This window comes from Lissotriton vulgaris, chromosome 8 (assembly GCF_964263255.1).
Source record: "Lissotriton vulgaris chromosome 8, aLisVul1.2, whole genome shotgun sequence".
Classification (NCBI taxonomy): Eukaryota; Metazoa; Chordata; class Amphibia; order Caudata; family Salamandridae; genus Lissotriton; species Lissotriton vulgaris.
The window spans coordinates 590,453,279-590,479,126 of NC_141696.1; the positions used below are offsets into that span (position 1 = coordinate 590,453,279).

Sequence of the window (25,848 nt, forward strand, 5' to 3'; positions counted from 1 at the left end):
TATCTCCTCGAACCACCAGTGTAATGAGCTAGTGTGGTACATTGTGAATAAAGTAGAGAAGATATACCTTGTCTGCCTGTGGTGGCCCTGCCTACTGAGGTGGAGGCACCAGGGGTTATTGGCCCTATGGTGGGAAACAGTTTGTCATCTTTTACTCCCCTGTCACCCATGGAATTTGAGTCCCTTTGTTTGAAAATCAAATCATGCTCGCCGGACGACCCTTTGACACTTGCCCATTTTTGCCAGTTTTACTCTATTATCTGTTCCTTGAATATCGACCTGGTTAACCTGTCTCAGTCATCAGCATCTGTACCTGGGGTGTAAAAAAACATGCTAAAGTTATTCCACTGCTAAAATACCCTTCTTTGGATCCTGCTGAGCCAGGCAATTATCGTCCTATTTCCCAGCTGCCTTTTTTGGCGAAGCTGGTGGAATCGAACGTGAATTCCATTCTGTCCAAGTTTATCAAGCAGAATGCCATCCTGGACCCATCACAGCAGGGTTTTCGAGCGCGCCATAGCACTGAGTCCGCTTTGCTGGTAGTGACGGAAGCTATCCGGGGTAGCTTGGATGTCCGTGACTCAGCCGCTTTGGTCCTTTTCGACTTAAGTGCCGCGTTTGATAATGTCTCTCACGCGATACTTTTGAAACGCCTCCGGGAAATTGGTATCAGGGATGCTGCCTTGGACTGGATTCCGTCTTTCTTCGAGGGGAGGTCTTTCCAAGTCTGCGTGCCACCTTTTTATTCACAGGAGTTTGCTCTGCATCAGGGGGTGCCACAGGGCTCAGTGTTGAGCCCTTTATTGTTCAACATCACTGTTACACCACTGGCTGCAATAGGTAGGGGGTTGTCATTGGTGTCGTGTGCCAACGACACCCTATTGGTGATCACCTTCTCCAAGAAAATCGGTACCAACTTGGACAAATTTAAAGAGGACCTTTTAGCGGTCTCTAACTGGATAGCGGCAAACTGCTTACTGCTTAATGCTAGTAAGTCTAAGATCTTAAAGTTTGGGAAGGATCGGGAGTGATGGTCCAAGAAGTGTTGGCCGAATCATCTTAAACCCACTCCCCTGCCCAAGGAGGCTGTGAAGAACCTGGGTGTGTGGTTCGATAAGGACCTGGCTTTCGACACTCAATCGAAAGCTATGGCAGGGGTCTGTTTCGGGCTTTTGCGTGGCTTGAAACCGTTGCGGGGTTTTTTCCCTCCCAAGGTGTGACAAACCATTGTCCAGGCATCAATTTTGTCCAGACTGGACTACGATAATTCCCTCTACTTGGGTGCTAATAAGGCCAGCATTAAGTGCTTGCAGAGGGTACAGAATGCAGCGGCTCGTATTCTGGTGGCACTTCCGAAATCTTGCTCAGTTGCTCATGTGCTCCCTAAACTTCATTGGTTGCCTGTTGAAAAGTGCATTCAGTTTAAGGCTCTTTGCTTGTCATACAAGATCTTGACTCTCCAGGCACCCTTGGGGGTTTCCAACTTGTTAGAGTTTTATGTGCCACAGTGCCCTCTGAGATCCACTGACCAATATGTTTCAGTATGTTTTTCCACTTTTCTATACTTCTTACATGACATATTCATATTTTCTTTCCCTTATGTCTTCTTTTTTCTTCCCTCCATTTTCTTGTGTACTTGCACCTTTTCCGGTTATCGCTCCTTGTTGGGTTGTATGCTGGTTACTATTATCATATGTTTCAAATTGTTCTTACATTTCTAAATGTCAATTAATGTAATTTCTTGGAATATTAAAGGTTTGGGTTCTCATTTTTTTTTTCATTTCAAATTCTTTATTTCGGCTTAAATGCCATAAAAGAACAATGCATACTTTACATTACATTTCATCAATAAATAAAAACATATCACTGCATAAAAAACATTAGATAAAAAAAGTACAATTCAAGTTGGAAGATAATTGGAGCGGAGACAATACATTCAAAAATCATAGAATGGACCATCACGTCAATTCCAAGCAAATCAGTTCAGTTACAATTGATGCCCCATTTTTTTCCTTTGATAAAAGATAGAAAGTAAAAATCTACTGACACTAAATGTTATCTGTTGAGATGTGTTTGTTGTTAGGATTCTCAGAGCCTGTGAACATGACCTCAAGCCTAAAAGTAGGCATATTGGTTTAATCCATCTCTTTCTTGCCTGAGCATAAAGGGGGCAGAAAAGGAGGATGTGTTGCTCGTTTTCAATCTGGTTGAGATCACACATAGGACAAATTTCGTCCATTACTGGGGACGATAAATCACGGTTCCTAGCCCAACGAGCCAAAGTAGTTTTGATTAGTAGATTTCCATATCTGAATTTTAAGAATAAAGTTTTGGCAAGTGGGGGCTCTATTTCATCCATAAAAATCTCATAAAAGGGTTCGTCCTTAAAATTTAGGAACTTTGAGACTAAGGTCCCACTAGTTGTATTACTTACAGTCCTATTTGATATGAAACTCCAAAAGGCCCTTTTTAGAATTAGTTTGGGATTGACGGATAATTGCTCGGGGTTCTCCCAAAAATGTTTCAAACCTATATTACTCAACCAAGTCTTAATGTGCCTCAGCCAAGGGATTGCAGTCTGGCTGTCAAGTATCATGATTTCTTTTAGCCCGTCTCTATAATCTTGGAGTTCAGGGACATGCCATAATCTAACCCACAGCATTAGAGGTCGAATCAAGACTTGGTGGTCAGTTCTTTTAAAGTTTAGGTCCAGTTCCAAGGGTACTAGTGGGGTGCCTCTCGGGACCCTTACCAAACTTCGCATAAAGTTATTGTCTAGGACACTAAAATCTCCCTGGACCCAGGACCCCATATTTCTGCACCATAGAGGACTGATGATTGGACCTTGAATTTAAATAATTCCATCAATGGGGACACCGCTTTGCTGGTGCTCAGGCTTTGCTCCCTAAGAATTGGTTTAGCATTCTGAGCAAAGATTAATTTACTTTTATCCATTTGGGCTTTCCAAGTAAAGTTTGAATCCAGGGTCACCCCTAAGTATGAGAAATGAGGCACTGATTCCAACTTTACTCCTTTTAATGTTAGACAGCCCTTGTCCGGTTTAATCGGATTTAGGGCCATACATTTGGTCTTCTTCCCATTGATCTCCAACCCCTTTTGGCTACAATATTCACTGAAGGTGTCTAATAGTGTCTGTAAGCCATTTTTCGTTTGGGAAATCAAAATGGTATCATCAGCAAATAGTAAGGATGTCACCTTTTCGCCGTTCAGTTTAGGAGAGTCATTTTTACATTTCTCTAAAAAAGAGGGAATATCGTTTACAAAAAGGGAGAAGAGCGTAGGAGCCAGGACGCAGCCCTGACGGACTCCACGTTCGATGGGTATTTTTTGAGTTAATTCACCATTTGGGCCCGATCTAATTCTCGCAAAATTCCCTTCGTGTAACTCTTTAATCTGAACGACAAGATTATTTGGCATGCCTGCTGCACTCAAGGTTTTCCATAAGAGATTGCGAGGCACCAGATCAAATGCTGCCCTTAAATCAACAAAGGCAACATATAAATGGCACCTTTTAATCACTACGTACTTCCAAAAGAGGCAGCAGAATCTAAAGATCTGATCTATTGTGCTGACTTTTGATCTGAATCCGGCTTGGAATTTAGTTAGAATTGTATTTTCATCCAGCCAGTCACTCACGCGTAGTAGAATGTGTTGTGAGTAGATTTTCTGTAGGATGTCCATTAGACTTATTGGCCGATAATTACATGGGTCCATCCTATCTCCTTTTTTAAAAATTAAAACAATTTCCGCTCCCTTCCAACTTTCAGGGAATTCCAAAGTTCAAGACAATGTATTGCACAAGTAATTAATATAAGGTACCCATACTCCTAGGTCATGCTTGTATAGATCCCCCGGGATCTTGTCCAAACCTGGGGCTTTCCCAGATTTGATTTGGGTTATTGCCAGCTCTGTTTCCCCTAAAGTAAAAACCAGGTGGTCTGCTGGGGGTTCGTGGTTTGCCACACTCGTGTCCATATGTGGGTCATCATATTTTTTGTATAAATTCGTAAAATGGGTGACCCAAGTTTGCTCATCCAAGAAAACGTCTTTGACCACCCTACCTACATGGTTCCCATTTGCGACCAGCCTCCAGAAAGCCACATTATCAGGCGATCTGGCGGCTAGCAACAAATCGGCCCATTTGTCTTCCTCCCATGCTATCTTTGAGGCCCTTTGGACAGATTTATAATTATTCCTTGCTCTTTTTACATCTATTGGAGATTTGGTCTTTATTGCAATTAATAATTCCCTCTTTGACTCTCTGCAGGATCTGTCATACCATGGCTTACTGTGGGACAGATTCTGGGTCTTCTGCTGGGTTTTTTTGGGCATTTTGGTGACTAGTAATCTTAAGTCATCAAAAAATTTCTGGTGTATTGGCAAGAATGACATTTTGGTTTCATCCTCAAGCATTGCGGCTAAGTGAGGTTTAAAAGTCCCAGCAAGAAGTGAGTATATTTCACTAAGGATGTCACTGTGGTCCAGTATAAATGGCCATTTCAGAGATCTTCTGTTGTTGCTAATATGGATCTCAGAATTATCAACACCACTTTCTTCAGATGTAAGTTGCTGAACCATATCGTTAAACAGTGAGGCATCTAACGTCAAGTTTAGGGGGAAATGATCGCTTTCAAACCGTTCCATTACTTCAAGGTCCAAGAGATGTGGCCAGAGGGGAATAGAAGCAATCACAAAATCTAGGTTATTTTTATAATTGTTCCTGGTAAATGTTGGTTTCTTAGAGCTATCGGATGGTAACCGTCCGTTGCAAGCCCTAAGAGAGTGTTCCGTACATAAATTAATCAGTTGAAGGCCCAGTGTTGAACATTTAACCGATTTAACATTCTCCAGAATAGGGATTTTGTTTGCCTGATCTTCCTCATCAAAGATTTCGCTAAGACCCAAAACTGGCTCGAAGTTACAATTTAGATCGCCAGCCAGGATAACGAAGTCCTCCCTGGGGTCTAATCTACTCAAGAAACAATCTAATTTTGCAATGGTTGGTGATTCTCCTGAAGAGGGTAGGGGCCTATTATAGACATTTACAAGAAATAGGTTCTTCCCGTTACAAACTGTGGCTTTTAAAGCTAATATATCTACAGAGTTTGTAGGTATCTCCTTAATTTTTACCCTTAAGTTTATTTTCACCCACATCAAAAGACCCCCTGACGGCCTTCCACTTCTAGAAGGAGTCGCACCAATTCCATAGGTCTTGTAGCCCACCCTATGGGGCGTCTCCACTGCCCAGGTTTCCTGAAAGAAACAGAGGTCAAAGGACTCTATATAGTTTGCCCACTCCGGGTCCCTCAAGTTTTTTACAACTCCAGCTATGTTCCAACAGACCATTTTAATCGGCATCTCAAGAGCAAGTGGCCTCTCAGAAAAAGCCCTAGGCATCTCTTCATAGTTAATGGGGAGCACAGGTTGTATTACCAAGGGCGTTACCTCTAGGGATGAGTTGTTACTCAAAATAGTTGTGGGTAATACCTGCTCTTCTAGAATATTTACATCATGGGATACATTTACATCATGAGGTACAGTTTTACCCAAACAAGAAGACACAGGATTAACCAGTACGTCAGGCAAATTGACAATGCCCACATCACCCACACTCGTTGTATCTGGCCCCTCACCCCCCGAATCAAAAAACATCAGTCGCAATCATCTAGACCGCTAAAGATGTCAAACCTGTTAAAGGTTTCTAGAGGTGTGAAGGGTTTTAGATGATCCATCCTTCCTTTCTGGGAGGTGTATGTTTTAGCCGATACGTAATTCCATCCCATAGAGTCTGGGGCTACCACAAGGCAGGGAACATAATGCATATTGTTTGCATTCTGTAGTAAAGGGGGATACAGAGCATATTGATTGCTCCCAACATTCTGTGCAATGAGATGGTTATTTGGCTGGGTTTGGGGTATATGCTGTGATGGTTGATACTGGGGCGGATGGTGCTGGGATGGAAACACCACTGACCTAGGATAAAAATATGTTAGTGGTTTAGGGATTATTATATTATTAGAGCTACCTGTCTGCCAGTTCAGTATAAATTGAACAGCATTAGGGTCCCTAAAATTCACCACCACCACGTCACCATCGATGTCTTTGGGTCTACCCCCCAACCATTGAAGACGACGAACATGGGCAATTTCCCCATTAATATGATTTGCAATTGGCCTATATATACTCAGCCAATGCATAATCTTATTTTTTAATTGGCCGAAACCCTCCCTCTTATTTTGTCCAAGCACAGGCACCCCTGTTAGGACTACCACATAGGGTACTGCCTCCGGTGGAAGTTCAGGCAGAGGAGTCCTTCTAGGTTTCCCCCAGGTATGGCTGGTTTCCCCCACCTCCCTTATTGGTTTCCCCAAAAGAGAATTGGATATGTTACCAATGGTTTTGTTTGTAACATTTGACGATGGTTGGTCAGAATTTTTTTGTTGGGGAGGTTTAGGGGGTGGGTGGTGTTGGACAGTCGCTATCACCGTGTTCCCCATAGATTTGGAGGTAGATGCAGTTGAGGGAGGGATAGAGATAGGAATAGGAATAGGTTTGGGTGGTTGAGCTGGAGTATTTTTTGATGCATTGATTGGAATCGTGTTAGTTACATTGTTTGAACCAGTGTTAATTGCAACGTCCTTACTTCCCAATGCATGCTCAATTTTACACAGCCTACATTCCACTTCCATCAACCTCTCCAAAATACTTGCAGAGTAAGATTTAATCAAATTCTCTATATCAAGTAATGTCACAGGACCCTTCTTCTCAATTGGTACATTAACAGCCACACTAGTGTCCATACTGTCCTCCTTGTCTGTCGGCAAGTTTGACAAGGATAAAGATGAAGATGATGTATGGATCCCCTCGGAATCTATTTGTGGGGTACAGGGTTCCTTAACAACATTGTTCGCCTTTTTGCCAAAATCACAACAGCTCAACTTGGGTTGTAACGGGTCCCCCCTTTTCCGCTGTTTTTTATTCGGTGGTGGTCCATAGATTTTTTGGAAGGGTGTCAGTTTTTTGGCCCTATTACGGGGTATTTTCACTGAAGGCAGAACTTCTCCCTTCAATGTACGTGGACTATTTGCATGTAAAGTTGAGGATAACCCATTCGCGTCTGTCTTGGGTAGAATATTTGGTGTTAGCACAACCACATTCGCTTCCAAGGGCTGTCTATCCGATAAGGTAATCGACTCATTAACTATTAATTCAGTGTCAGTGTCGGTAAGACCAGTGGCGGGAAGTGATGACAATAAAACTGACCCATTTTTTATGCTTTCCACGGAACGGCGTCGATCCGCCCGCCGCTCCGCCAAGGCGATCTCCCTTGCGATATCAGGGGAAGATTTGGAAAAATAATTGTCCAAGGTTCCATTTAGCAGCACTCCCTGTTTGTCGTGCGTGGGCTGGTCTATATTTAAAGAAGACATTTATAAGGCTAGTTTGATAAAGCTAACAAGCCAAAGCAAGTAATGGGCAATGACAGAAGCGATCAGTACCTGTGGGGCAAAGAGATGTGCCCAGTCCGGTCTCCTCAGTTCTCGGAGGGTCTCAGAGGGTCCGCCCTTAGTCCGGACTTTGTCCCGGGATATGTCCCGCTCACGCGTCCCGCTCACGCGCAGTGGCACCACTTGTTAAGCAGGAAGTTAGCCAAAGGGGAGGGGTTACGGGAAGAGGCGGCAGGTGTGCCTGGTGATGCTCGCACAGCCTGGTGGGCCTCGCAGTCCCGTTTTCACCAAACTCCTTGGCGCAGCGTCTCCTCTGAGAGGGCGGCTTCCCAACAACACAGTCCGTAGGCAGGGCTCTCAAGAGCAAGGGGAGCTTCCAAGCGGCAAAAGTCCGTATTAACCAAACTCCTCGGCAAGCGGCTCCCGCGAAGCGGGGGCCGCGAGGCGTTTTGAAGGTGGACCCTGAGGGGAGGGGTCACGGGAAGAGGCGGCAGGTGTGCCTGGTGATGCTCGCACAGCCTGGTGGGCCTCGCAGTCCCGTTTTCACCAAACTCCTTGGCGCAGCGTCTCCTCTGAGAGGGCGGCTTCCCAACAACACAGTCCGTAGGCAGGGCTCTCAAGAGCAAGGGGAGCTTCCAAGCGGCAAAAGTCCGTATTAACCAAACTCCTCGGCGAGCGGCTCCCGCGAAGCGGGGGGCGCAAGGCGTTTTGAAGGTGGACCCAGAGGGGAGGGGTCACGGGAAGAGGCGGCAGGTGTGCCTGGTGATGCTCGCACAGCCTGGTAGGCCTTGCAGTCCCGTTTTCACCAAACTCCTTGGCGCAGCGTCTCCTCTGAGAGGGCGGCTTCCCAACAACACAGTCCGTAGGCAGGGCTCTCAAGAGCAAGGGGAGCTTCCAAGCGGCAAAAGTCCGTATTAACAAAACTCCTCGGCGAGCGGCACCCCACCAAACTCCTCGGCGAGCGGCAGGTTTGGGTTCTCCAATTAAGAGACAACGTGTTCTTTCCCACTTAGCTCATCTGAAAGGAGATATAGTGTTATTACAAGAAATTCATATCAAAGATGTTGAGGTCTCTAAACTACGCCGTAATTGGGTGGGTCAGGTTTTTGCTTCATCTGGGATGGGAAAACGCAATGATGTTGCTATTCTCTGTCATAAACGTTTAAATGTTCAGCTACTTAAACAAGATAATGACACGGAGGGTAGGTGGGTTGTTGTATCATTGTTGGTTAACAAAATTCCCTTGACTATTTTTAATGTATATGCTCCTACTGTTCCTGATAAGTTGTTCTGGCCCCAAATTCTTTCTTCCACGATGTAATACACTGATGATTATTTTATTTTGGGTGGGGACTGTAACATGATTATGGACCCCTTCCTTGACCGTAAATCCAACTCCCGATTTTCTCCTTCCCCATCACATGCTCAATTCACTTCGGTTATTTCTCAAAGGTCCCTAGTTGATTCATGGAGGGTTTGTAGCCCTACCTTGCATGAATATACATATTTTTCCCCAGGCCACTCGTCTCAATCCCGTATAGATTATATTTTCATTTCCAAAGCTCTCACTCAACTCATCACTCACATTGATATAGGTTCCATTTTAATTTCAGATCATGCCCCAGTTTCTCTTCAACTTGATTTACTTCCTCCTCCTAAAGGTAATAAGAGATGGAGATTCAACAATTCCCTACTTTTGGATGCTTCTTTCTCTGCTGCTTTTCTTAATTTTGCCTCACTTTTCTTTGCTGACAATGAATCTCCTCAAACATCCCCTCAATTGGTTTGGGACACCTTTAAGGCTGCTTCTAGAGATTTCATCATTTCATTTGTTGCCAAAAAGAGACGTTTAGCAACGCAATCTATGTCCACTCTTACTTCCCGCATTAAACGCCTGGAACATCTATATTATTCATCTAAATCCCAGTCCGACCTTAATGATCTTGTCTCTGCCAAACTCTCCTTCAATAAGATATCTACCGAATCTGCCAATTTAATTTTGCTTAAATCCAGTGCTAAATATTATTCCTTACAGAATAAAGCTGGAAATATGTTGGCGAATTATCTTAAGATTAAAAAAGAACGTACGAAAATTGATTCGATTGTCTCCTCCTCTAATTCCATCCTTCAGAAGGATGAGGATATTTTGGTTGAGTTTTCTAATTTTTACCAGACTCTTTATACTCCTGAATCTCCCCCTCTGTCTTCAGCCATTGATCGATATTTGTCTTCCATTCCTTCTCCCTCAGTCTCTGATGTAGATTTTTCTTCCTTGGACAAGGATATTAGTTCTGCAGATATCTTAGAGGTCATTCGTGTTCTTAAAAAAGGGAAAGCTCCTGGTCCGGATGGCTTCTCCATTGAGTTTTATTCTCATTTTTTTACTTTTCTTGTCCCTAAATTACATCAACTTTTTTTTTTCTTTAAATCCTCTCAAAAGTCTGAAGGCTCCTTTCAGGAAGCGTTGATTTGTCTTCTCCCCAAGGACAATAAAGATCATACCTTATGTAAAAATTATAGACCTATTTCTTTGATTAATCTTAATTATAAAATGTTTACAAAAATTCTAGCTTTACGTTTAGACAAGATTTTACCCCAGCTGATAGGTAAAGAACAATGTGGTTTCATCAAGGGTCGTCATCTCTCAGATAATACTCGGTTATTCTTCAATGTCCTTAGCAAATCACAAACCTCGCCTCACTGCTTTGCTGCGATAGCTTTAGATGCAGAGAAGGCTTTTGATAGGGTTAATTGGCCTTTTCTTTTGTCTTCTCTTAAATGGTTTCGTTTTGGGTCTAAATTTGTCTCTAATGTCTCATTATTGTATTCTTTTCCTAGATCCTTTATTTTCGCTAATGGTCTTATCTCTCCTTCCTTTCCCTTATTTCGTGGAGTTCGTCAGGGTTGTCCTCTCTCACCCCTTTTTTTATTCTTGCTTTAAAACCGTTCCTAACAAAAATCCGTCTTAACACTAATATTTCTGGGTTCTCTTATGGTGAACAACAAGTAAAGTTATCTGCTTATGCCGATGACATACTCCTCTTCATCTGTAATCCTCAAATCTCTGTCCCTGCTTTCTTTTCTGAGGTTTTTGATTTTGCGGCTGTGTCCGGTTATAAATTGAATGTCGATAAATGTGAAATTCTTCCTCTTAATAAATTTTGTTTTCATGCTGATTTTCTGGCCTCCTCTTTTCATTGGAGCCCTTCCAAAATCAAGTATCTGGGTCTCTGGGTTGCTCCTTCAATCAAAGAAACTGTCTCCCTTAATATTAAACATTTACACACCACTCTCATGGATTCCACAACAAGATGGCATCCTTTGTTTCTATCTTGGTGGGGGAGATTAGATTCAATTAAAATGATGCTAGTTCCTATTATTTTATTTTTCCATTCTAATCTCTCTATTGACATTCCAAAATCCTATTTATTCTATTTTGTCTCGTTTTTTATGGCAGAATAAAAAAGCCAGAATGTCTTTCTCTAAGTTTAGGCCTCCCAAGCATTTGGGAGGAGTTAATTTTCCTGAATTCTCATCGTATCATACTTTCTTTTTTCTTTCTCACTCTGTTTCTTTTTTATCTGATTCACTATTCAACACTGCCTCTTTTTCCCTGTGGGTTGACATTGAATCCTCCTTTTTCATCCTTTTTCTTTTAAGGAGTTTGTTTTATTACCTCATGTTCCAAAGCAGATGTCTTTACCTATTCTAAAGAATTCTAGGAAACTTTTCCTCCCACTGTTTCTGAATGGTCTTGATGAACGTAGACGATTTTTACAGTCTCCTCTTTGGTATAATCCTCTTATTAAAATCAATAATAGAACTCTTTTCTGGAAGGCCTGGTATACTCAGGGCCTTTTTTGGGTTCATCAACTTTTTCCGCAAGGTACTTGTATTCCCTTTTCTACTCTTCAAACCCGTTTTTCTCTTCCTTTGTCCTTTCTTTCCAAATACAACTTATTAATTGCTGTTCTTCAGACAAGTTATGATTCTCTTGCCTCCTCCGTCTCTTGTACTTCCTCCTCGTCTCCTCTTTCCTTACCCTTTTTGATATCCTCTTCGTCGGCCTCACAGATTTATAAAAAATTACACGAATCCTCTGCTGACAGAAATACGTCGAAAGTGGAACAGGCGTGGGAACTGGATTTGGAAGAATCTTTTTCTATCTCTTTGTGGCAAGATATATGGAATAAGATACGGAGGTCTTCTAGAGCAGCCAATACTACCCAAACGTTATTTTTTATTAATAATCGCCTCATGCTCACACTCTGCCAGGTTGAATACAATAAATCCCTCTCTTCCCTCCAAATGTTGGTCTTGCTCGGAACTATGGGCAGATCTCAAACACATGCTCTTCTTCTGCCCACTGGTTCGTGTTTTTTTGGTCTAAAATTGGCAACAACTTAATACAATTTTTTCTACTGATTTTCCCCTTTCTTTTACACATATTTTCCTGGGCAGCCTTTCAGATATATGGTTGTCCTCTGATTTTAACACTTCTATTGTTGATCTTCTCCTAGCAGTAGAGTTTCAAAAAATTACCAAAGCATGGAAAGATACGTCGTCGATTTCCTTTCAGGCTTGGTGGTGTGGTGTTTGTTGTAATCATAGATTAGACAGAGCATATGTTTATCCTGCTACAATTGCTACCAAACGTGATTTATTGTGGTTACCTATTACTACCTTCTTAGATTCCTCTGCCAAATCCTCCATGCTCCACTCCCCGGGTACTGAAGAAGTACCCAAACCCACATGATATGTTCTTGTTTACTTCTTTGCTTCCTTTTCTATGTATGCATTTTTTCCCTACATTTATAGAACTTTTTTATGGAATATTGCAAGTTTTATTTCAACATGTTACATTTTAGATATTGATATTGTACTTTCTTTGCTGAGTTCCCTTTCTTCTCTCTTCCCCACTCTTTCTTTCTTTTCTTTCTCTCTCTCTTTCTTGTTTTCCCTTTTCTTATTCATGTATTTTTTGCTTGCATTGTTTTTTGATATCAATATTGTACCTTGTTTCCTCATTGCTTTTTTATATCCAATAAAGATTTTCTTAAACCTAAAAAAAAGAGATTTTATAGCAGTGGTCAGGATGCCGCATTGTTTGGACAGAGTTCATGCCTAGGAGGGCATGGCAAGGGGATAACAAGCGGTGGTCATAGAGAAGGTGAGGAATAATATAAACAGAGAAATTGAGGTATTTTGTGGGGACAATGGGTTTGGTAGGATCGAGCATGGCAAATTGAAGTACGATAATCCAGAATTTTTCCGGGGGACGGGGTACATCTTTTATACTATGGGATGGAGCTCTATATATTACAGGTACGGGACATGCTAGATAGGATTCTGACTATGCATTAGAGTCGGGCAGGGGGGTGGGAGGGCAGGAGAATTCTGTTAGGACATTTTTCTGGGTGGCGATTAGCGGATAAGTTGGCATGGCTTAGCCAAGTTTATTGTTGTTGAGAGCAGCAATCCAGGCTGATAGGGATTGGGTAGACAAGCTCACACCTGTATGAGGCAGAAGTTGAAGGTTCATTAGGAAGCTGACTTAGTTAAAGGTTAATAGTTACAGGGAAAATATAGAGACGTTTAAGGTCTCAATTGCTAAAGAACAGCACAGAAGGAGGTAGAGACTCATTGGTTAAGTGTTGTGGAAGGGAGGGACTTTTTGAGTGGGGAGTAGTTTAATAAAGGCAACATATTTGTACAGTGAGGCTTTCATTTTGTAAGGTGAAAGGCCCAGAGAATATATTTGCGATGTGCACCTGTTTCAACAAAAGCAGCCTTTCTCACACAAACCTGGTGTCAGTGATCTGTGCTCCCCAATAGTGTATTGGGGGCAGCTGACCACATGGAGTTCTGCCACCAGGGAAAGTTTGGGAAATGGAGCAGTCCAGAGACTGCTTTCGGATTTGGGCATTTGTTTGGCTATAATGTGGCCCAGGGGTATATATACAGCCAATTTACTTCTCTCAGCCACCATATTATAGCGGTGACACTGTAGCTGGTAGCAGTTTGTAGAACATTTTTCCCACCTTCCCACTCCCTAATTAAGAGCTTTGGGGACCCTTTTATCCGGTATGGACTCAGTAGATTTGGCTCTGGTTGAAACAGGTGTACAGCGTCTCTAAAAAGGCTTATATGGTAGTTGCTTAGGAGCGTGTAACTGAGTGGTTGGCTGAGAAGTTCGCATGGCTTAGAAAAATGTATTGTTGTTGATAGCAGCAATCAAGGCTGAAATTGAATGGTTAGACAAACTCATGCCTGGACAAGGCAGGAAGTTTAAGGTTCATTAGGAAGTTTTTAGCGGTTAATAGCTACACAAATTTTTTGGGGGAGGTTTAAGGTCTCAATTGCTGAAAATCAGCACCACAGGAGGAGGTAGAGACTTGCAGGGTAAGTTTTGTGGGGGGAGGGACGTTTAGGGGTGGGGGGATGTTTGATATATAGGTAACATATTTGTATAGTGAGGTTTTAATTTTGTAAGGCGAAAGGCCCAGGGTATATATTTGTGATGGTGATGTGCACCTGTTTCAACAAAAGTTGAATAGTTCACACAAATCCAGTGTCAGTGGTCTGTGCTGCTAGCCCTATTCCTGAATTGTACACTCGCTGACTCAGGTATTGGAAAGCTAAGATGTTGTTGACCAAGTATTGCGAGGATGTGGTGCATTTCTTGGTGAGATGATAGCCATTCTTTCCTCACTTTTTCAACAGTAGTGGAGCAGCACATTGTTTTCTTTTGCACTTTGTTATCTGCCAAATACATTTCAATTACTGTGGTGAGTCTGTGAACTCTGACACTTTAATTTGAGATGTAGATAGGCATGGCTGCAAAGGGCTGTGCAGTAAAGGGCCTAGGCATTCTTGTCAAAAGAAGAAACAATGCTCTCAGTGGAAGGAAATTTCAAAAACTTACTGCCCGTGTTAGTGTAACGTTCAGTGGTACAAGTCATTCCAGCTACATCAACTGGCACGTTTATAAAGTATAAAAAGGAGATCCCAGATTGATTGGATACAGCAGCTGGTTGCTATCGCCTTTGGTCCTTGCATAAAATGGTCTTCATTGTGTGAACGTTTGCAAATAATTAGATAAAGCAACAAAGCCCTTGTTTGAGAAGGCAGCTTAATTTTTATGTGATTAAATAAACCAATCATGTAGATGCAACACAACTAAGAATCCCATTGGCACACATTTAAGACAAATGGACAGAATATATCACATCCCTACATTTATTACAAAGTGGTGTCTGTAGCAGATAGTTATTTAATCATCACCTGAAAGAAGAATATGTGTTTTAATGTACAGAATACTTCTGGAGATTAACGATAGCCAGGCTAGTGTATTGTTTTAACTAAAGAAAATAGACTTTTTTATACACTGTAGCCAGGTGCTGTTGGTAGAAAACATGCGTTGGTTGTACAAGGCTTTTTTGAGTTCACAAAAGCTCAGTTTCTCAGAATTGGGCCGTTTGCGACTGCAAAAGGCCATTTTAGTTATTTATTAAATCCAAATGGTGATTCACTAACACATTACTGAATCATAATGAGGGTTTGCAACCAAATGCCCAACTTGTATTTGGAAGAGCCATGTTTAGGGCGTCCGTTCCAAATACTGATTTGAAAAGGGAGGCACTAATATTTTGCAACCAAAATTGGTCGCAAAGCATTAATATTTTACTGCATACACAAATGTAGTTGTTAACCCCTTCACAAGAGGGAAGGGGTGCCATCGAGTCACTTCTTCTTTGTGAATGTTAACAAAAAATGTTTTTGCCTAAGGACCACTGCCTACTCTTGAAAAATATTACTTAAACATTGTTTTATTTAAAAGCTTTCATAGACATGGTAGGTAGCTGGCCTCAGTAGGCCACCATCCCTGTGACAGGTATGATTTTTAGTGGGTCACAATTTGTGACCTACCTCATTAATATTCATGAAGTAGTTTGAATTGTGACCAATGACAAAGTGGGATTTTATGAGCCGACCTATTGATCCATAGGTTGGTTCACAAAAACAGAATGGCTTCTCTAAATGTTGGTGAGCCATTTGCAACCACTTTTAACAAATCCACTCTTATTACATATGGCCCCCCATTTAGAATTGGGTCATGTGGTCTTCATGTTTTTAAATTTGAGAAATGGTGACAGAGGAAACATGTAAGTAACAAAAATGCCAAGCTATTTTCTTTGCCAATGCGTTTTACCACTGGTATGCATAGGTGCTGCTGGTAGCCTTGAAATTGTTTTTCTACTAAAAAAAACACATTTTAAGATGATCACCAGTGTGCCAGCATGCACTGTGATGCAAGTGTGGGTCATGGCACATGTGTGTGCACACGTTGTAGTGTAGTTCCTAGTTTCCCACTAGGCCCTGCGCATTGGAATAACATAAACAGTAGTATCGACGTGGAACTGCGGATATTCCAGGCCTCCACTGACTATGCTAAACTTAATTGGGTTGTGTTACCAACTAGCTCAGAGGTCACTGGAAACTTTCTTCTCTGCATAGGAAGTGATCAGCTTTCTTGGCACAGACAAGAAGGGATTCCGTTTTCCAACAACCGTGCAACATGACAACTTTGCTCCTCAGATCAAGAGTTGATCTCTAGGGTCGTGTGAAACAATAGACATGTATTTCACTCAGTCAGTCTAGTGCAGTTTACTTTCACGAGATGTAGAGAATAGAGAGACGGGCGTTAGTCAATAAAGGGTTAACATTTATTGAACAGTCTTTCTTCTCGTACAAGAGAAATGTATTGCCACAATTGCAATAATTGTTATTATAAAAAGTACGTACAGTAAGATAAGTATTGTGAAATAGAACTGTAAAAGCATTGATATGGTTTCTTAGCCATACAATGGTTTAAAAGTAATAAAACATATATACAGTCATATATACATTTGGCTAACGTACTCAACTGGTGCTTCTAACTAAGCCTACCCCAGTGTGCCTGACCTAAGCCTAACACGTGAGAAGGGGAGTAAGTAAGTAGCTTTAAGTTAAGTTGGTTTTGCCAAGGTTTGTTTCAAGAATTCTCGTCTAAGGGTTTAGTCAACACCATACCTCTGAATAGAATGATGGAGGATTGGTATCTCCTTCAGGGGTCTCTCTCGATATCCCAGTCACCTGCGAGGGTAAACTGGAAGCGCCGGGACTGGATTTCTCTGCACGAGAAAGGCAGCGGCTTCTCTTCAGCGCGTCGAGGAAGGAGGGGTGACAGCGTCCGCGGGCAGCTGGAATCTGCTGGATGTCTTCGCAGAGGACGGCTGTTCAGCTCCTTAAGCGTACTGCACCATAGTTCGCGCTGTAGCGGCGATAATGGTAATCAGCAGCTTCACCACCACAGGATAGCAGGCTGCAGCGACAGAGTGCTAGTTTTTACCAACACAGGGTCATGCAGGCAGCTGGCATCAGCAACAGGCAACGAACTCACAGCTCACTGCTCTCATTGCTTAAGGCAACGTTAGTAATATTTATACCTGACAGGTGCCGGGTTTGACGCAAGTTTGCTGGACATAAGACGTCAATTAAAGATGTCACTAGGAAGTGACAGTTATCAGTTGCTCATTAGAGTTCCATTACTAATCAAAACATAGCAAGCGGGGATTTCCAGGTTTGCTAAGTTTTTATCTTGTTGAAGAACTCGGAGTGTTATCTAGGAATATCAGATAGTGACTGCTGCTCTGTCATTGCACTAATTGGTCGCAAAGGAAGTAGCAGAGAGTCATGCTGGAATGTGGCTCTGTTCGTGTGAGGCCAGAGATGACTTTTCAGAAAATCGCACTTGAACGGTTATGCCAATATAGGGAATAAATGGATTTATAGCCGAATAGGGGCATAAGGTCACAGTATCGATCAGGAACCTAGATAAGCACGCAACACCCACTCCACGTTTTCATGTCCATCAAAATTACTAAAACTAAGCAATAAGATGCATGTGTAACATTGCCCACCCCAAAATACATAAATGCATTCGAAATAGGCGTACTTGTAATACATGGAATTTAGGTACTGTACGTTTTTTAAAGCATATTAATCATTCAAAAAATTATTGCATATGAAGTCAATGAATGATTATGCAAAAGGAATTACACATGAAGTATCTCTGACAGAAGAAAGGCGAGATAAATCATCACATTAAAAATGCATTGTAATAACATGTGTGCTAGAGGCTGGTGTTATGTTGTTATGTCTCTAGATGTGTTTAGAAATAGAAGTGTGAAGCTTCTGTTCTCTAAGAATAGTTTTTACGTTAAGCAAAGAATTGTTCGTGCCAAAAAGGGGTCAATATTAAAAAAAAATTGTCCAATTCAAAGAAAATAGATTTCCAAAGCTCCTGGCAGTTTTTGTTGATCAAAACTGAAGGCCGAATTCAGAGTTCATGGGAACGCTGTGTGTCGGAAAGCTTCTCAAAAGTTATTGTTTCTCTGTGGGTGAGAACATCGTATCAGACAGGCTCTCAAAGAATTGGTCTACAAATTCAGGTGATAGTTCAACCAAATTAGATAGCGCTGTAACTTGGCAGGTGTGAGAATGATTGCTGTCATCGAAGGCAGGACCAGCAATGCTCACAGAACGTTGTACCTGGATGATGTTGCTTTTGTCACTCGCTCCACTGTTACCACTTGGCTGTAGTACAGGAGTCTCCACAAATGCCGTCATCAGGATTGGTAGCCGCTGGGGACAACACAATGCGTGAGCCGTTATTGGACTGAGCAAAGTATCGACGTCCATTGGTACTGCTGATGGAAGTGAAAGACAGATGTCCAACACGCATTCATCGCCGCAAAGCATACACCGTAGCACAGGTAAAATGCAATTTTGCCATATCGGTCTGAATGAAAGGAGCCAGGTCATGTTTAGATCTCTCAGCCTGGCCAATCCGAGGACGTTAGTTATCCTGTCCCTGTAGCGCATTGCTAGGATTGTCTCTACCATTCCCATGGGAGCTATGTCTGAGCCGAGGCTTGCCATAACGTAGCAGGATGGTCAAAAATAGAATCCCTGCAACGAGTCCCAAAAATAGTGGAATGCCGCCAAAAATGGAGTGCACAAAATTAGGAAAGATTCCCAAAATTGCCTGGAAGGGTGTTAGCAGTCCCGTAAAGACTGTCTTAAATATGCCTGGGATGCTTGTTGCACTAGACATGTTAAGGAGTTGGCTGAACATTTCTACGAAATGCACGGGGCAATTTGTTGATAAAAGGTCATGAACTTCAGTGGCCGTCCTTGCGACTAGAAGATCATACGTCTCTTTAGATGACGTTATAGGCACTGTTGTCTGTAAAAGTACAGATTTCATTTTGCTTAATGTATCAATTCGTATAGAATAGAGATTCAGACGAGGCCAGAGGGGAGTCACTATGTCTGGAGGCCCGCTCGCAAACAATGCTTGCATACAACATTTGACCATGGACGTTACTTGTATTAGATAACTTTTCCCTGGCGTCAGGCCACAACATCTGTGATCCGTTCTAAGAATGTAACTCCCGTTTGCGAGTTGCATAAAGAAGGGCTCTATCTGAGTTGCAGGTGTGACTAGCTGGTGGCATGAAAGGTTGTTTGAATTTCCATCACATGCTCCGTGTAAATTAATACCCTGACACAAAAGTATACCGCTTAGTGAATGTTTACAATTTTCACCACTAAGAAATACATTTTTGTCACTGTCACTATAGCAAGAATGAGTGTATGGTAATTTCCATTCGGATTTTACATATCCCTTACCCAATTGTTCATATTGGCCAGCAGGTATGTACTCAAGGCACTTTTTAAATCGGAAAGTTGTTATCGGAATTGTGATAATTCCGTGTATTATCCATTCAATGACAGGACTCTCTGACATTGTCAATGATAATCTCTCGAGTTTTTCGATGCTCAGGATTGTATAGTCTGCTCCTTTCTGTGCCAAACTGATCTGTTTATCAGTAAGGTTAAAACTGGAAAATAATGACGTTGTGTTGATTAAACGCCAAGGCACATAGCCTGAACGAAGATTTTGCAGCGTCCAGCCTAATTCTATAATAGAGCGTAATTGAGACTGGCCATGTTGTAACATTAGCAAATCTCTGTCTATCACATCAAAGGCAGAGGATACAATATTGTCCAAAGAATATATTCTGGAAGACAGAGTCATTAACCCATTGTCTACCACAGAAAGTGATTTCTCCAAATTAATACGATCAATTTCTCGTATTTTTTCAGCAGTTTCAATTTGCTTTACTTTCCAAGCCTCGTTGTAAGCAGCATAGATACTGGTCGCTATGAAACGCTTTTGACGCTGTTTGCGTGGTCCAAGAATGAAATCGCGCAAATCAGCACCATCTTTTAATAAAGACAAGTGTTGCTTAATTTCAGCCAGTGTGGATGTAGTTAGCCATTCTAGGCAGAGTTTCCCTACACTGTATGTTGTTATAATCCCTGGATGTTGTCTCTGGGAGTATCTAGGGTCTAATCTGGTCATTTTTAACCCCTGTGTTTTATTCAGGAATCTATCCTGACAGCTATTTGTGTCTGTAGGCCAGATTAACCAATTTTTCCAATCAGGATTTGTTCTGTTGAAATGTAAAATTTGTGACACGTCTAACTCAATATCAGCTGTTGTATTCTCAGGTATTGGCTTTGGAATAGACGGTGTTTTAAGGTCTTTGATCTTAGCTAGGCCAAGACAGGATGTTTGGTGTACAGTGTCATTTAAAAATAACATTTGTTCTGGTATCATGCAGGTTCTAAATAGTGCTTCTATGCCTTGCACCTGCCAATCTTTTGTACCCCAAATTGTTTTCGTTTCAATATTATTTTTCCAATAATCAAAACCAAATGTCATCATTTTGTCATAAAATGCTTCTGAATATATCAATTTAGAATTTGTCAGCATTGTTTTCATTCCTGTTTTATCTAACAGTTTATAATAAAACGTTTCTGCATCACTGGTGTTAAACCCTGAGAAGTATTTGAATTTCTCAAAAAATGCTTTAGAACTGCTTTTAGGTGGTGTAGCACAATGTTCCCATTGATTATACATAAAAACATTTCTAGGCTGTGCAGATTTATGCAAGTAATGATCCCCATAGTGGGTGTAACAGAATAACTGTTCATAACTAGATGAACCTTGTAAATAATCATGATCTGTGAATCTAGCTGACATTACTAAATCAGACATCATGTCATTAATACTGTTAAAGTCCCAATCATCAGAGAATGTATTTGGTGTCACAAAGTCACTTAAGGAAACCTTTAGTTGATGAGGATACTTCAGGATTTCGACCGGACCATATATCTCATAGTCTGTTTTCTCCCATACTACCCCACCAGGTATTGGAATTGCTGTGACATTTACTGTTGACAGTTCTCTTTTCTTCACGTGGGATGATCTGTGTGGTTTCAGGACTAGGTTGATGTTCTGACTTGCTGTGTCCATTCAATTGTAATGAACTTCCCTAAAATTAAAACTAAAATTAGGCATAGTAGGAGTATGAATACCTCTGAGATGATCCAATGCTCAATCAACGGTGAATCCAGATATAGTTCTTTGATTTGTTGAAGGAGTCCTGTTGTATTTTCTTTAGAATACTTTTTTGTTTCTGGCATCACTTCGGGGTCGTTAAAATCTTCAGAGAAGTTGTCGAAGTTGATGAAATAACCAGAGGCAGTTCTGTCAATTGATGGGATTGTTTTTTCAATCTGTCTCTCGGTAGCACTTTCTGATGCCACATTAGTGTAGACTGGTGTTGTTTCTTGACGAACTGTTTCAATCTGTGTTTCAAGAGGCACGAGTTCCATGGCATTATTGCATAGTCCTTCATTGTGCACTGCAGGCTGATCGAATGTGATGAGTCTTTCAGTTTGAACCTCTTGGATTGTTGCAAGTTTGGGTATTCTGTTGTTTCTTGGGAGTCCACTGGGCCTACTGTTGATTATAGGCCACATGCTTGTGGTTTTACCAGATCGATAGACACGACTCTGTTCTCCTTTTTACCAGCAAGGGGCGGTAGCACAACTGATCTTGTTCCGGTGACTGCTAAGACAGGTACTGCTTTTCTGTAAGAAGGCCCAAATTCCTTCTTCACCGCGATCTTTTCTCTGACTAGATCCCCAATCTTTGGAATCCAGACAGGCCTTGCTGGGGCTGTTGCGGGTGGTGCCTCGTCAGTGGTACTTGGCTGTTGCTTTAACTTTATGTTGCTTAATGATTTTCTTGTTTCATTCAGTTCCTGTAAAACAGCCAAACGGTCTTTTACATCAAACTGCGTTTTTTCTTCTTGTACCACTGACATCTGACTATCGAGGTCCTGAACGTTCATTCTAATTCCGAACAATAGTTCGTATGGGCTGAAACCTTTTAGAGAATTTCTTGGCATGTTGTTAAGACTAGTCTGGACACTTATTAAATGTTTGACCCACCCAGCGCCTGAACCTAATACCTTCGCTGTTATAGATTGCTTTATGTCACGGTTTTTTCTTTCTACCACACTATTCCCTTCGGGGTGCGACGGACAAGAATACCGCAACCCAATTCCCATGCTGGCCATGGCCTCCTTATAGGCTCGAGAGCTGAAAGCAGGACCCTGGTCAGAATGGAACGTGGTAATTGCGTATGTGCCGATAAAGACTCGCAAATCTTTTATAACCGTTCTAGCGTCAGCCGAGCGCTGGGGCCACATCCATATGAACCTCGTACAGGAATCCACTGCTACCATGATATATCTATAGTTACCGTCCCTTTGTAGGGGACCACAGTGGTCCAGGTAAACGCATGCAAATGGTTTATCCGAGATGAGAAGGGGTGTCTGCGCTGGTCGTTTCACTGTTGATACTTTTATCCTTTGGCATATGTCGCATTCTAATGCATACTTTTTAGTTTGTATTCTCAAGCGAGGCCACCAATATCTCTGTTTTAATAGTGATATTGTTGCGGAAACGCCAGCGTGTGCAGAAGCAAGCCCTTCGTGTGCCGCTTTGATTAGTCCTAGTCTGTGTTCCCTGTTTGGAATTACTCTATCCCCCACTCCAGGGATTCGAGCAAAAGGAACATTATTTGTATCTGTTAAGTACAAGTACTTTTCAGGAAAGCCTTTTGGGAGTGTTTTCTTATCATTTTTTACTGACGCACTGACAGCTTGTAATATATCGCTGTCTATTTTTGTTTGTGACCGAGTTATCGCAGCTACGGAAGCCGTTTGCACAGCTGCCTTCGCGGCTTCATCAGCCAATGAATTCCCTGCAACGTGAACGCCATCACGTTGATGACTCAGTGTATGTATCACGTGAGTCTTTTGTAGTTCTTTCTGTAAAAGAACTACCTGTTCCCAAAGCATTTTATGCTTTATTGTGCCACCTTTTGCATCTTTGAAACCATTTTCCACCCAATTCTGCAAGTATTCATTATAAGATTGTACGCAATAAAAAGAATCGCACACTATTAGTGTGGGGAATTCGCGAACAGTATTTTCTAGCGCCATCTTAAATGCTACTAATTCAGCTCGTTGAGCCGAGCAATCTCCTAGAGATTGTGTTTTAGTGACCACTGGTCTAAATTTTCCTTTGTGCCAGCGACCTTTAACAATCGCGCACGCAGCACTGTAAGCTTGCTTACCCCCAACTGCGGGTTGTGCTGATCCGTCAGTATATATAATACTTCCGTATTCTTCGAGAGGCAGGATTTCAATTGGCAGAGGACATTCATATTCATATTGTAAAAATTCCTGTGTTTTTAAGTTAGGATCAAATTCGTAAACTACGTCTGTTGCAGCAAGAGAATTAACCCACTGAATCCATCTCGGATGCAAAGCTTTAGCATTAGGAATGCTTGCTTTAGTTACCGCTTCTAAAGCCGGTATAGGAGTTACGATTATTATTCGTTTACCTTGTGCTAGGGGCCTTTCTTTCGCTACAGCAGTCTGAACCGCAGTTAGAATTTTCTCAGTTGAACTGAATTTTATTTCAGCCTTAGTGTACAAATGTGATTTGTAAGCTATTGGTACCTTTTCTCCCTCATTAGAGGTTAGGTACGTGAATCCGCATCTTCCTGGGATGACTCGGATTACAAGATCACGTGTGTTGTCACGTGTATCTAATTTTGTTTTTGCTAACATGTCTGTTTGCAGTGATCTCAAAATTTCTGTGTGTTTTTGAGTCCAATTGATTTGTTTAAAATCAGGTTTAATTAGTTCGTAGAGAGGTTTAACCCTCTCTGCGTAATTTAGTATGTAAGTTCTTCCGAAATTCAGAAAACCTAATATGGATTGTAAATTCTTCAGCGTTTTTGGAGCTTGGAGTACAGCGCACTTCTCTAAGAAGTTGTCCGCTAGGCTTTTCCCTTCACTTGATAATTCGTACCCTAAAAACAGTACTGTCAGATGGGCAATTCGGGACTTTTTAAAGTTGAATTTGTAACCCTCTGCTGCGAACCCAAGTATGATGGTGTTCACTCTTTTCAAGTGAGTATCCAAGTCGTCGTCTGTGAGATAAATATCATCTACGTAAGATAATGCTTCATCATCATAGATTTGTAGTAACTCTGTTACTCTAGCTGAGAATAGTCCTGGGCTGTTCTTGAACCCTTGTGGTAGTCGACAGAATTTTTTCTGTGACCCAAATGCGGAGAAAGCGGTCAAATATCTGCTTTCTGGTGCAATGTTTTGACAAAAGAAACCATTAGAAATGTCTAATGTCGTTTTATATTTTTTCCTAACTATGTTATTCATTAGGGCTGCACTATGCGAGTTTTGTACTGCAAAAGTTTTACAACACGTATTAAGATGTCTGTAGTCCAAAACTAGACGATATGAATTGTCTGGCTTGGAGACAGGAAACAAAGGATTGTTCATTTGAGAGGTGCATGTTTCAATCACCCCCTGGTACTCAAGTTGATCTAAGATCTCCCTGACTCGTTTTTTAGCTTCTTGCTTTATGGGATACTGCCGTTGGGCAGTTGGTTCACTTTTTAGTTGGATTTTGTGAGGAGGAGAATCCTCATCCCATCCTACATGATTTTTATATAATGCAGGTGCCTGGGCTACTGCCCATTTCCTTGCATATGTATATTTTTTATGAATCGGTATGTGATTCGAGAAGGCAGGCATAATCACTTCTTCGCCACGAGGGCACTCCCTGACAAACTCTGGGGGCCAATCTTTTTCAGCTAACAGAATATCATAGCCTTTTGAGAGCTTATCCCAAAATAGACCCTTAATTTTCCTAGTCTTATCACCCTCTATACGCAATGTTATTTCGTATATTCTATGGGGCTCGCTAAGTCTGGCGTCGGCAGTTTCAACCTGAATGAATTCATTCGTGTCCACTGTCTCCAGATGACTCATCAAGATCTTGCGCGCTATACTGATTTCTGCTGCACTGTCCAACATTGTCAATGCCCACTCCCCGTTTTTCAACTGTGTCCTCAGTATTCTCGTCATGGTTGATTACTCTAATACTGGCTACCTTCTTTTTCTGAAATTGAGATTTCTTATTTTGAGCAGGTTCCTTGTCTTTGGACTTGGTGTGCTCTCCTGGGTCTGACCGTCCTCTTCTTTCCGAATTCTGTGGAGAAGATCGAGAGGGACGTGTATCAATACTTTGATATCTATCAGGTTTTTTTATATTATCCCTATTTCTAAGGTTATATCTTTTCTCAGAGGGCTCCCGTTGGGGAGACTGGCGTTCTCGAGTCGGAGTTCTCTCCCTCCGTCGAGGAGACCTTCCTCTGGACTGGAAAACTTTTTCCTTGGGAGTGGATTGTTTATTTCCATCCCAGCTCTTTTTAGGAGTGTTTAAATTATTTTTAATAAATAATTTTTCAGGATTTTCGAGCAGTTGGGGCTTAACTGGTTTCCCACCCAAGCTGTCTCTACCTAATTCTTCATAGCACTTTTCTATGATTTTTGCAAGCTCAACAGGATCTTTTATATCTGTTTCCCTCAACTTCTGGCGGATCGCCACAGATGCTGCTTCTCCCTTTATGTTGGCTAATAATATAGCCGTGACCTGCTTGAAGTCTTTCAGTAATTTCATACCTAGATTTAAAGCGGGCTCTGGACCGAATTCATTTTGAATCTGTTTTAGCACTTCTGGTATTACCGCCATAGACGGAACACCGTGTGTTTTTGTGTAAATGGAAGCAAAGACTGTACCCCAAGTGTCGCAGTCCTCCACGTGTGGTGCGATTCCCATAGGAAGGCAGATGGTCAAGATTCTGTGTTTCTCAATAGGGGTAGTATCAGGAAATACTGCCTCTATTTGAGTGATTTTCTGGGCTAACCAGAAAGGAATTTGTTCCCGTTTTGCGGGTGTTTTACCAAGACATGACTGTATGTTCTGTGGTGTAATTTTATTTGTGTTCCCCTGGTGAGGGGTCAGCTGATGTGAATTA

General features: G+C 41.7%; 1 protein-coding gene across 1 annotated transcript; it reads right to left on the bottom strand.

The window, feature by feature from the left end:
- Positions 1-3,801: 3,801 nt before the first annotated feature.
- On the bottom strand, positions 3,802-5,673 carry LOC147697762 (uncharacterized). The gene has a single exon (XM_086936135.1). It carries the CDS (start codon positions 5,671-5,673, stop codon positions 3,802-3,804), a length of 1,872 nt encoding a protein of 623 aa, XP_086792261.1.
- Between the last annotated feature and the right edge of the window lie 20,175 nt (positions 5,674-25,848).